The following is a 13,874-nucleotide window of genomic DNA, read 5'->3' as shown; positions in this document are numbered from 1 at the left end:
GTTCAATTCCTGGAACCAAAATAAAATGAAATAAAATAAAAGCCAGCAAGGAAGCTTTTTGTGAAATTTTACTGAGCCTAAAAAGAGAAATTTCATAGTCAAAAAAGATTTAAAATAAGATTTCTAGTAATAAATACAAATGAAATATAACTACTTTTCTTCTTAGAAATAATGTACTTTTAATAGTTTATATTCAGGTGCTATCACATTATTTATCTTTGAGTTTATGTTCATTATTCTAATCAACACTGCAGCAGAACAGACGATGTAAATTCAAGCAGAAGAGAATCCTAGATAGAAAAGATAAAATCAAGTTTCTGGCCTAAATACACTGAAACCCAATAATAGAAAATGTTATTATGTTCACCTTCTTCTCATTTGTGAGGAAGGTACTATCAAATTACATGGGCAACTGAGACTAATCACGGCTGGACATACAGATATTCAAATACAAAAGAATGATATCGGATTCCCATTTCATACCATAAACAAAATAACTCAAAATAGATCAGATCAATAAGAACACCATAAACTCTCCAAAGAAAACATATACCTAAATCTCAGTTACTTGTTTTTAGGCAATGAATGGATTGTTAGCTATAACACCTAAGACACAAACAACCAAGGAAAAATAAACATCAAAATTAAAAATGTAAAAAAAAAAAAATTAAAAACATGCCTGGCAAGCATGAGGCTCTGAGTTCAATTCCCTGCACAAAAACAAAACAAAACAAAACAAAAAATTACAAACGTCTGTACTTGTAGAGATACTATCAAGAAAACTGAAAAGGCAGACCACAGAATGAGAGAAATGTCCAGTAACTAGAATGTATCAGGAAATTTTACAACTCAAAAACAAAGACAAGAGACAGATGTGACACTACATTCCTGTAATCCCAGCTACTCAGAAGGCTAAGACAGGAGGATCTCAAGTTAAGGGCAATCTGGGCAACTCATCAAAGGTGTCTCAAAATAAAAGTAGTTTTTAAGGATGAGGTTGTGGCTCAGGGGCAGAACATTTGCCTAGCAACCATGACTGAACCCGGGTTCAAATCCCTAGTACTACCTGAAAACACCTTCCTTAAAGAAAGAAAAAGGGCCGGAAATATACCTCAGTGCAGCACAAGCACCTGCCTGGCAAGCGCAAGGTCCTGAGTTCAATTCCCAGTACCAAAAACAAAACAAAAAAGAAAGAAAAAGATAACCCAACTAAAACATGGACTTGATTTGAATAAACATTTCTCCCAAGAATATATTCAAATGGCCAATAAGCATAAGAAAAGATGCTCAATATCATTAGGGAAATGCAAATGCAAATCAAAACCAGGAGACCCACTTCACACTTGACAGATTGGCTATAATCAAAAAGTATCAGGTGTTGACAAGGCTGTTTGAAGTCCACAAGTTGGAGGTCCACCTGGAGTTCAAGGCCAGAGTGGACTACTGTCTCAAAAAAGAAAAAAGGAAAAGAAAAATTTTGTGTACCAGTGTAAGATAATCTTTAAGTTATTTAGGTGGGAAAAAGATAAAAATGGAGAGCAGTATGTACAGCATACTATATATATATTTTAAAAGAAACTGACTTCTCTAATATTTGCCTATATATACAGTAGAAGTCCCTGCAAGTTTACATTAGAAACTGATGACAAACTGGGCATGGTGGTACATGCATGTAATCCTAGCACTCATGAGGCTGAGGCAGGAGAATTGCTACAAGTTTAAGGCCAGCCTGAACTACAAGGTAAGACCGCCCTCAAAAAAAAAAAAAAAATGATGACAGAAAGGGAAGGGGCTAGAACAATCTGTCAGTAGCTGTAAGTGGGCAAGGGCTGAGACTACAGGCATCCGCCACCATGCCCAACATATACTGTAATGTTTTCAATTCCATCCCCGTCCTTTCTTTTTAAAATCCTAGCCACAAGCCAACATAATAGGTCATGCCCATAATAGGTCATGAACATGACTTAAGAAACTGTGGCCTAAAGATACAACTGCACATTTACTCACAAAGCTATTTATCAGGATGTTCACTGTAAGAAGAATGATAGAAAAGCCAGACGAGTGAGGCATGTGCCTGTAATCCCAGCACTCTAGGAGTCTGAGGCAGGAAGATTACAAATTTAAGCTCAGCCTGGACAATTTAACAAGACTGTTTCAAAAATAAGAATTTTTTTAGAAAAAAAAAAAGAATTTTTTTAGAAAGGGCTGAGGATATAGGACAGTGCTAAGGCCCTGGGTTCAAGCCCCTCTTTTCCTCACATAATGTCATACTACCCAAAAAAAAAAAAAAAAAAAAAAGGAATGAAAGTGTACCAGTAAGGAAATGTATAAAATGTAGCATATTCATATGCTTAATACATAATTTAAAAGAAATAAACCAGACATACCTATTAAAGAATGTTGACTTTTAATTAAAAAGCAAAAGAAAATGAATTCTCTACTTTTTAAGCCATACAAGTTCAAAGCTAAAATCTCCTTGAGTATTAAAAAATAAGACAGTCGTATTAAACTCTGTTTTGCCAAAACTCTAAATTGCTTAGTCTAGCACCAATGAGAAGTCTTTTCATCCTTACCTTCTTCCCACCTGGCTTCTCCACAATGAAAACTTCACTCCAGATCTGAATCCCAGTGGTTTCTGGGTCAGAGCCTCCTCTCCATGAAAATCCTGTTAGTGGTTCTTCTGGGTCACCCAACCAATTGGAATGACCACCTTCCTTCTACAAAAGAAATAAGAGATTTCTATTAAATCTCTCTGTGTGTGTGATGCTAGGGATCGAACCTAGGGCCCTATACCTGCTAAGCAAGCAATGTATCACTGAGCTATACCCCTAACCCCTTTGTTAAATTTAAATAAGTAGGGGGCTGGGGATTTAGCTCAGTGGCACAGCACCTTCCTGGCAAGTACAAGGTCGTGAGTTCGAATCCCGGTACCAGGAAAAAAAAAAAAAATTTAAATAAGTAATCTTATACAGAAACGCTAAGTCATGACCTTATTTTGCATATTAATGTCTCATTTTCTTCCTTCAGGTAAACTAATTCTTCCTTACCTGAGAATATAAATACCGTAGCATGAAGTCCAGAATGAAAGACTTGCCCTTGCGGAAAGCACCAGCCACGGACACCACAACCACATCAAGATCTCGGACATGGTCCTGTAGGAGGATGCTGGCCAAAGCTTTCTCTTCTAGCTCAAAGGAATGTTGGTCTTTGTGAACCAAAACAACTTGCACTGGCCCAGGCCTTCCACTCTCCATGGCATCACCTACGTAAATGTAGAGAAAAATAAATTAGTTTCAAGTATATACATACATATTTTTTTGGCCAGGCGTGGTGGCACACACCTGCAATCCCAGCACTTGGGAGGCTGAAGCAGGAGGATCATTAAAAGTTGAAGACCAGCCTGCGCTACAAAGTGAGCTCAAGGCCATGGGCTACAAAGTGAGCTCAAGGCCAGCCTCAATTGCATAGTGAGACCCTGTCTCAAAAAGACCAAAAAAAAAAAAGACAATTTTGACTTTTTTTAAATTAAGAAAGTTTAGCCAGGTATTGTGGTACATGCCTGTAATCCCACATATTTGGGGGCTGAAGGATGAGAACCCAAAGTTCCAAGCCAACCTGGGCAACTTAGCAAGACCCTGTCTCAAAAATTATAAAGTACTGGAGTTAGACACAGTGATGCATGCCTATAATCCTAGCACTTAGGAGGCTGAGGCAGGAGGATCACCATAAATTCAAGGCAATCCTGGTCTACATAATGAGTTCAAGGCCAGCCCTGAACTACATAGGGAGATGCTGTCTCAAAGGGGAAGAGAGGTTGGAATTTCGCCTGATTTGCTGCTAAGAGGTGGAGCCAAGTCAGGAGAGGTAGGTCACTGAAAAGAAAGGTGAGATCTCCCTTCCCAGCTCCTCCTTAACTCACTTTGCTTCCTAGATGCCATGAGGTAAGCAGCTTCCCTCTACCCAGCCCCCTTCCACCATGCCCTTTTTGCCCAGGAGCCAGCCAGCTATGCACTGATAGCACTACCAAATTCTCATGCTTTCTGATAGGAACACATAACATAGGATAGGCACTTTGGAAAACTATTTGGCAGTATATATTAAAATTAAACATACCTACCATCCAGTACTTCTACTCCTAGGTATATAAAGATGTAAGAGGTGTGAATACATACAACCACCAAAAGACATTTTGAGAATCCTCACATGAAAATTCTCCATATGTATAAGTAACACAAAATGTCCATCAGCAGTAGAGAGGTGTCTCACACTGAAAAGTCTTTTATATATACTATTTAACTCTCAGAACAAACCTATGAAATAAATAATGCTGCCATTTTTTTGTTTTTGTTTGGTTTGGTCTGGTACTGGGAATCGAACTTAGGACCTTGCACTTGCCAGGCAAGCGATATGCTGCTGAGCTATATCCCCACCCTACTGCCTTTTTTAAAAACAGTACAGGGGCTGATTCCAGGACCTTTCCCCTGAGATACATCCCCAGTTCACTCTTTTTTTTGTTTGAGACAGGGTCTCATTAAATTGCTAAGTTCCCCAAGCTGGGCTCAAACTTGAAATCCTCCAGCCTCAGCCTCCCAGAGTGCTAGGATTACATATAGGCACCACCTTACCCAGTGAGCCCCATTGTGGAGAAGGACATTCTTTAGTTTATCTTTCAATGTACCTATTTGGGACTTCGGGCCTGACCAAGCCATATGATTGCTTGTTTCTGAAGGAAGTGAGCAAAAGCATTAGCATAAAAGGAAATGATAGCAGGACCTGTGTCCCTGTGGAAAGCTGCAGGGACAACACTAGATGCTTTGCTGAGATATGCCTGAAGGAATGATAACATGATGGCTAACTAAGTCATCTCATTCCTGTGATAATTAAGTTGTATTATCCTTACTAATCCTGTTAATTATTCCTCCCATTTTCCCTGTTGCTGCATTTGTTAGTATCTCAATAAAAGGTTATGGAAAATGGTAATCGAGGTTTCAGTCCAAGGGGCTGCAAGCCCCCTGATTCCATAACTTTCTCTCTTGTTTTTCTTTTCATCCGCGGCACCTCATTCTTGGGACCTGTCACCCCAGACAGAAACTGACTACACACCAACACCCTATTTTTTAAATCAGGAAACTGGGAATAAAAAAAAAAAAATTAAAATGTGTTATGTACATGTACAACCTACACACACACACACACGGAATATAATCATTATGTAATGCAAACATGTACTAATAAAAATAAAAATTGACAAATAAGATAAAATACATAAAATGTAACTAAGACTTGCGGCTGGGGATTTAGCTCAGCAGCACAGCGCCTGCCCAGCAAGCACAAGATCGTGAGTTTGATCCCCGGTACGAGAAAAAAAACAAACAAGAAAAAAAGAAACTAAGACTTAACAAAGGTTTAGCATCTTATCCAGTAGCTCCTGGAGATAAGGTAGAAAAGATCTTCATCTGGTTAATAATTTAATCAAAATTTCAGGAGCTGCAGGGTGTAGTAGAGCATGCCTATAATCCCAGCACTGGGGGGTACGGGGGCAGGGGCAGAGAGCTGAAGCAGGAGGACTGCCAAGAAGAGTTCAAGACCAGCCTGCACTACATAGTGAGTTCAAGGCCAGTTTGAACTACATAAAGAATAAAGAGACCTTGTCTCAAAACAGAGCAACAAGAAAAAGTTTCTATAGTTCAAAAGTAAGCACTAACTAGTAGTACTTTCCCCACCAGAATTGAAAGTACATATTTGGAGCCATTTAGTAGCTGCAGATTTATGGATTTTACAAAAAATTACCAGTGTGGCCTAGGGAATGGGTCAAAGCACCATTTCTCTAAGTGCACATGCCATTAGTATCAAGATGTTTTTAGGCACACATAAAGATAGCTTTTATTTTAATATTTATGTATCTGATATGTATATTAGAAAATTCCAAGCCAGTTTAAGGATTACTGCTTACAGAAGGTTAACTTTAGGAAACAGTAAATCAATTTACATTTAAGAGTACATTTTAAGTAAAGCATAGTACACTAAAGAAGTATGGCAAGGGCATGGTGGTACATGCCTGTAATCCCAGAACTTGGGAAGCTGAGGCAGGAGGATCACTGTGAGTTCGAGACCAGCCTGGGCTACAAAGTGAGCTCAAGGCCAGCCTGAACTGCATAGGGAGACCCTGTCTCAAAAAGACCAAAAAATAAAATTAAATTAAAAGAGTAGTATGGTCAAAATCACAACTATGGTTCCTCAATAACTTCTGTCTGAGAACCACTGTAGGCTGCATGTTCACAGGAGGCAAAACAGACAAAACAGCTTGACTGCCAGACCCTTCCCTGTAAGCAGTAGCAATTGTGGCTCCTTTTTATACTTGCAGTATCACTGACAAAAGGGTTCTTCCCATTTTTTAATTTTTTGCAGACTACTGGAAAACAACATGTAAGTTAAATGTCATGCTATCCCAATAATAAATGTATATCAATAAACTGCCTCCCATTGTGGCCTGGATAGAAAGAATTTGTGGATAATTTTAGGTTCATATTGCTACCACAAGAGATAAATCCAAGACCTCCAGGCTTTTTATACAAAAGAACCAATAAAAAGAATTTATTCAGACTTTATGGATAAAGCACAGTGCTAAGTACTGTGAAATAAAGAAGTATAAAACAAAGTTCTGATTCTGGCAGAGCTAGCTGGTAATCCCCCCAATATTCACTTCTCCCTCCTGTTATGCAATAGATATTTAGCTGGGCATATAACCGTCCAAAAGAAACACACTCCCAACCCAACCTTGTAGCTGGAGTATGACCACGAGACTATGTTCTGACCAATGAGAAGTCACTGGAGAACACACAGGCAACTTCCGGGTCAGGCCTTTCCCACTTCCTGCTGGCTGGTTATAGAGGCGGGAGTGAGTCATCTGGGTGAGGTACATTCAGGCAACACCCAGAACCCTGGAGCAATGAGAGAGGCAGGGTCCTAGGACTTTGTGCACAGAACCGCCATAATGATCCACTTTTATGTGAAAGAAAAATGTCGGTCTTGCTTAAATCATTTATTTGGAGACTCTTTCAGATACAGCCAAACCTAGCAACCCATTTCATCATTACAGTTTACATTCAGCAATGTGAATATAATGATACATAGTTATTACAATGATACACAGCAGGCACACAATAAGTGTAAAGTAAGTGAATGATATATACACTTGAAGTTTACAAACTACGGATGCAGGTGGCATTTGTCAGAACCACAGATGTGGAAGATAAAATTACATGGGCTACAGGCAAGTCCAAATAATCCAGTGATAAAAATGTATGCAGTTGCACACAATGAAGTTGAATACTTCTGTGGACACTTTAACAAAAAAAGGTAAGTTTTTACTCTCCTCTTGCTCCCTGCAGAACAGTACTCAAGAAAGAGGAAAAAAACAAGCTGTGATTTAGTGCAGGAGTTGAGGTGATCATGCATTTCCCTTCATTAGTACTGTTAAGCATCATCAGCACCAGGCACAGTGGCGCATGCCTGTAATCCCAGCACTCGGGAGGCTGAGGCAGGAGATCGCTGTGAGTTCAAGGCCAGCTTGGGCTATATAAAGTGAGTTCAAGACCAGCCTGAACCGCACAGCAAGACTCTGTCTCAAAAAAAACAAAAAAATAAATAAAATAAAACAAAGGGAGCCTGCCGGGCATGGTGGCGCACACCTGTAATCCCAGCACTTGGGAGGCTGAGGCAGGAGGATCACTTTGAGTTCGAGATCAGCCTGGACTACAAAGTGAGCTCAAGGCCAGCCTGAACTGCATAGCGTGACCCTGTCTCAAAAAGACAAAAAAAAAAAAAAAAAATTTCAGGTCAACTCATCCCTTTCCAGGTGTTAGATAAAGGTCCTTTGCTTATTTAATATAATATCACAGACTGTCTAATCTTTTAGATCCATTCATCAAAACTTTACAGGAACTGAGCCTGGCAGCACAGGAAGCATCCCAGCACTCTGCGATAATAAAGCAGGAAGATTGCAAATTCAAGCCCTGCCTGGGCAATTTAGAACTTAGTGAGACCTTTTCTCAAAATAAAAAATAAAAATGGTCTGGGGATGTAGCTCAGTACAAAGGTGCTAGGTTCAATCCCCAATGCCATCTTTCAGTCTTGCCAGTCACAATGATTATCCAAGTCACTATTTCTAAACCTTCCTTGGATTATGTCACCTCATCCCTCAGGACTGACCTCTTCTACTCCATTACAGTACATAAGCATATCATGACAGTACCTATATGAAAGTCTAGCAGTCTAGGGATGTAGCTGAGTGGCAGATGCCTGCTTAGCACGTGCAAAGCCTTGGGCCAATCCCCCAACACCACAAAAGACAAGTTTTGTGGAATGACGACTCAAAGCTAAAATCCACTCTGCAAGTCAAACTCTTTCACCATTCTCCCCACTGTCTTATTTTTTCTTAATTTCTTACTCTCCTCATCCTCCAGGAAAATTTATTCTCAACTCAATTATTCCTTTCTATTGAGGACAAGTTTGGATTCAGGTCCTGTCTGAATTCTAAAACTTCAAACATACAACCTATGCAACCATTCCTCCCCAAGGCCTGAGTGCTTTTTCCTCCTGGACTCCAGGGAAACATTTATTCATCCTTCAGTACTTGCCTTCAAATGAAGCCCTTCCCTTTGTCCTCATCATCCTATACCAACCTTCTCAAAGCCTCCTGATTTACATATATTTTTAATTTAAAAAAAAAAAGCCTCTAAAATCAAGTTAGGTAAGGTCTGAATCTTGACAAAGTCAAGTTCACTGAAATGTAAACTCTGTAAGGGAAGAAATTTTCTCTCATTTGTTCAATGCTCTATCGCTGAAGTTTCCCAAAACAGTGCCCACAAATAGCAATCAATCAATTAAAAAATTATAGAATAAGTTAGTAAACTCAGGGGCTGGGGATTTAGCTCAGCGGCACAGCGTGCTCAGCAAGCACAAGGTCATGAGTTCAATCCCCAGTACTGGGGAAAAAAAAAAAAAATTAGTAAACTCTACCACTTGCTCAAAATGTGATTTGGGAGGGTTTTTTTGTTGTTTTTGTTTTAGGGTTTTTTTGGTTTTTTTGTTTGTTTTTGAGACAGGGTCATGTTATATAGTTCAGGATGGCCTGGAACTCATTATATAGCTCAGGCTGGCCTCAAACTTTCAGTGATCCTCCTGCCTCAGCCTACCAAGCCCTGGAATTACAGGTGCATGAGAGCATCCTCAGACTCTGGTAGAAATTTCCAAGCACTTTTATCTCTAGTTATAAATCTAATACCTATCTCAAAGCTCAGTACCTGACATACACTAGGAATACAATAATTTCTCCTGCCCACATTCCTGTTTCACTGAAACCTTGTAGTATACATACTATTATTCCACTCATTAGAATATTATGAGATTGTAATTAAAACTTATCAACTGGGGCTGGGGATGTAGTTCAGCAGCACAGCGCCTGTCTGGCCAGCACAAGGCCCCGAGTTCGATTCCTGACAAATACACAAAAAAAGTTATCAACCAATCAGAAAGTAAGCAAATGAACAGAACAGATACCTCTCAAAAGTACAAATGTCCAATAAGTCTATGAGAAAATGTTCAGTTTCCTTAGACAATTACAGAAATGGCAAATCAAAACTACACTGAATGCCGGGCATGGTGTCACACGCCTGTAATCCCAGCACTTGGGAGACTGAGGCAGGAGGATCATTGCGAGTTCGAGGCCAGCCTGGGCTACAAAGTAAGCTCAAGGCCAGCCTGAACTGCAGAGCGAGACCCTGTCTCAAAAAAAAAAAAAAAAAAAATTACACTGAATGGTGCATGCCTATAATCCCAGCACTCAGGGGGCTGGTCCTTGTGAGTTCAAGGCCAGCATGGTCAACAAAATGAGTTCAAGACCAGTCTGAACTGCATAGTGAGACCCTGTCTCAAAAAGGCAAAAAAAAAAAAAAAAAAACCAAACCTACACTGAAACTCCATCTCACCCCAGTCAGAATGGTTATTATCAAGAATACCAAAAGCAATGAATGCTGATAAGGATGGAAGGAGGGTCTTACACTGTTGCTGGGAATGGAAGGTAGTACAACACCCTTATGGAAATCAGTATGGTGATTCATCAAGAAACTAAACATTGAAATACCATTTGATCCAATTATCCCACTCCTAGGTATATTCCCAAAACAAAGTCAGCATACCACAGTTAATAAATATTCAAATCTCAAAATAAATAAATTTTTAAATATTCATGTTTATAGTGCTGCAAGTCACAATAGCTAAACTGTGGAAACAGCCTAGATGCCTGTAACAGATGAATGCATACAGAAAATGCAGTATACACACAAGGGAATATTATTCTGCCACAACAAAGAACGAAATTACGGCAGTTGCAGGAAAACACACAGAACTGGAGACCATGTTAAGTGAAATAAGTCAGACTCAAAAAGCTACATACTCCATATTTTCTCTTATCTGAGACACCTAATTAACTGAAATATGACAGGAATTAAGAGGTAGACTTTTGGAGATGGGAAAAGGTATGGGGGGCAAAAGACAGAAATGGGATAAAAAAAGATAAAGATAGCCAAGTATGGTGGCACATGCCTGCAATCCCAGCAGTCCGGAGGCTAAGGCAGCAGGACCGCCACAAGTTCGAGGTCAGCCATAGCAAGTTCAAGACCACCTGAACTACATAGCAAGATCCTGTCTCAAAAAAACAAACAAATAAATAAATCCAGTCTTCTATGAAACAGAAACCCCAAGAAATTCTATCATCAAAAAATGATGAGGGCTGGGCCTGGTGATACACACCCTTATGCCCAACACTTGGGAGGTTGAGGTAGGACCATCATAAGTTTGAGACCAGCTTTAAGCCACATAACATGGTCAAAGCCAACCTAGATTACTAGATACTGAAAACCCTGTCTCAAAACACCGAAAAAAAAAAAACCAATGTGGTAGCACACACCTATAATCTCAGCACTCTGGAAGGTTGACACAGGAGGATCACAAATTTAAACCTAGCTTGGGCAATCTAGTGACTTAGCAAGAACTTGCCTTAAAAATAAAAAATAAAGGGGTGAGTATATAGCTCAGTGCCAAAAGCCCTAGTTTCAATTCCCAGTACTACAAATAAATAAATAAATGTAAAATAAAAATTATGGGGAAAAAGTTTAAATGTCCTCTCAAATGCTTCAGAAAACCATCTGACTGTGATAAATTCAATAAAACTGGTTAATTAAAAGCAATTAATTGCTATTTCAAAAAACTTAGGGTTTGGGGTATAGCTCAGTTGGAGAACAGGCAGGGTCCTGGGTTCAATCCCTAGCACCACAAAAAAAAAAAAAGAAAAATTCATACAGAGCTTAATCAATTAATTCAACAGTGGGAATTGGACGTAGTAGCCCAAGCCTGTAATCCAAGCACTCTGAACAGGTTTGTTTTTTTGTGTGTGTGGTTTTTTTTTTTTTTTGTACTGGAAATCAAACCCAGGACCTCCTGCTTGTGAGACAGGCATGATTCCGCTGAGCTATATTCCCAGCCCAGCCTGGACAATTTAATGACACCTTATCTTAAAAATAAAAAAAGTGTCAGGAGTGTAGCCCTTCTGCATAAAGGATTTAGGTTAATCCCCATTACTGCAAAATTTCAACAGTATAGATCTGGGTTGTTGTTTTGTTTTGTTTTTTGTCTTTTTGAGACAGGGTCTTGCTATGCAGTTCAGGCTGGCCTTGAGCTCACCCTGTCGTTCAGGCTGGCCTGAAACTCCCAATGATCCTCCTGCCTCAGCCTCCCGAGTGCTAGGATTACAGGTGTGCGCCACCACGCCCGGCTAGATCTGGGTTTTTCAACTTTGCCACTACTGACATTTGTGGCCACTGGGCAGAGTGGTGCACACCTGTAATCCCAGCATTCAGTAAGTGGAGACAGAGGATTACTGTGCGATCCAAGCCAACCAGGCTAGGTAGTGAGTTCAAGGGCAGTTTAAACTACGAAGCAAGACCCTATCTCAAAATACAAACAAAAAAAGACATTTGTAACTAGATAACTTTGCTTTGGCATGCAAGGTGGGGGTGAGGGGTTCCTAAGTATTATACAATATGTAGCAATATCCCTGGCCTGTACCCAGTAGATAACAGTGGTATTCCGCCAGGTTGTGACACCCAAAAATGTCTCTAGTCAATTCTAAAAGTCCCAGTCAATTCTAAAAGTCCCACGGGGGCAAAGAGCACCTTTAAGATCCTTCAGTAAAGACTGGCACGGTGATGCATGCCTGTTAATTCCAGCACTTGGGAGGTAGGGGCAGGAGGACTGAGAGTGTGAGGCCAGCCTGCACCATAAAGCAAGACTCAATCTAAAATACTGGGGTACAACCAGCCTCAGAGCTCATTTTTACTGTCCAGAGAATTCTTAAAAAGCAAGTACCTAAAGTTATAGAAACACTTTCTTGAACACGATGTATGATTCACAGTAGAGTTATGATCTGAGTTTTCCAGCCTCCTTTTGAAATACCACATTCTCTAAAGGGCAAGAAGAACACACCCAAAAACAGAGGCATAACATTTTCATCCCTTGTCTAGGCTGGCAGTCATTACAATTCTTGATTCACAAAGAAAAAAAAATCACATATGCAAGGACAAGTAGTATACCAAGCCCCCTCCCAACTCTAAAACTGCTAGGTGTGGTTCATCTGACGCTGGGTGAACGGGTGTTTATATATATAGAATTCCATTTTGGCTTATGAGACTAATGTGCCCACAGACACACATATATGTGTAGACTGTTATAGTGCAAACACTATGTAAAACCTACTGACCACAATCTTAGGGAAATTTTATATTCTAATTAAAGTTTTTTTTCTGTTGTAGAAAATCTTTGTGCCTTAACACAGAATACTAAACAAAACCACACTTTTGCCAAGCATGGTGGTGCACACCTGTAATACCATCACTCCTGCCAAGAAGGAAAATCCCTACAAGTTCTAAGCCAGCCCAGGATAAAGACCGCAGACCCTGTCTCAAAACAAACAAACACACACACTTCTAGGGGCTGGGGATTTAGCTCAGCGGTATAGCACCTGCCTGGCAAGCGCAAGGTTGTGAGTTTAATTCCCAGTACCGGAAAAAAAAAAAAAAAAGAAAGAAAGAAGAAAAAAACAACCCACCTTTCTCTGTTGACTAAGAATTTTGTCGTACTTCATGAATTCATAAAGATTAACAGATGAACTATGCTTAAACACTACTGAAATCTCAGAAAATGTAGGGACAGCTGAGCGTGGTGCCACACACCTCTAATCTCAGCACTTGGATGGCTGAAACAGGATAATCACCTTGGGACCAGCCTGAACTAAACAGCAAGACTCTGTCTTAAACCCTCCCCGAGAGAGAGGAGAGAGAGGAGAGAGAGGGAAGGAGAGGGAAGGAGAGGGAAGGAGAGGGAAGGAGAGGGAAGGAGAGGGAAGGAGAGGGAAGGAGAGGGAAGGAGAGGGAAGGAGAGGAAAGGAGAGGAAAGGAGAAAGAGAAAAAAAGAGAGAAAGAGAAAGAGAAAGAGAAAGAGAAAGAGAAAGAGAAAGAGAAAGAGAAAGAGAAAGAGAAAAGAGAGAGAAAGAGAAAGAATTTGCAGGAACAGAGTTGTAATGTCAGAAGCCCACGGAGGTGGCACACACCTGTAGTCCCAGCTACTCAGGACACTGAAGTAGGGGAATCACCTAAGTCCGGAAGTTCAAGACCAACCTAAACAACACGATGTGACCCTATCTCAAAAACAATAAAAATTAAAAATTAAGAACAAATAAAAGTAATGTCAGGCAGGGAACATGGTTCAGTGGTAGAGCACTTGCCTAACATTCAGGAGGTTTGATCCCTAGTACTACA

General features: G+C 40.1%; 1 protein-coding gene across 2 annotated transcripts in view; it reads right to left on the bottom strand.

Moving 5' to 3' along the window:
• The window catches only part of Atl3 (atlastin GTPase 3), a 47,000-nt gene that overhangs the window by 27,133 nt on the left and 5,993 nt on the right, over positions 1–13,874 (bottom strand). For both annotated transcript variants that reach the window (XM_005384672.2, XM_005384671.2), the window contains exons 2-3: positions 3,048–3,262; positions 2,574–2,717 (exon numbers count right to left, since the gene is read on the bottom strand). In XM_005384672.2, the coding sequence (XP_005384729.1) occupies positions 2,574–2,717; positions 3,048–3,254 (351 nt within the window). In that variant the 5' untranslated portion in view covers positions 3,255–3,262. The remainder of the gene's footprint in view (positions 1–2,573; positions 2,718–3,047; positions 3,263–13,874) is intronic.

The sequence above is a fragment of the Chinchilla lanigera genome, unplaced genomic scaffold (genome assembly GCF_000276665.1).
Source record: "Chinchilla lanigera isolate Chin_1 unplaced genomic scaffold, ChiLan1.0 scaffold00021, whole genome shotgun sequence".
NCBI lineage: Eukaryota > Metazoa > Chordata > Mammalia > Rodentia > Chinchillidae > Chinchilla > Chinchilla lanigera.
Note: the sequence above shows the minus strand (reverse complement) of the source record. Positions and strands in the feature narration are given on the sequence as shown.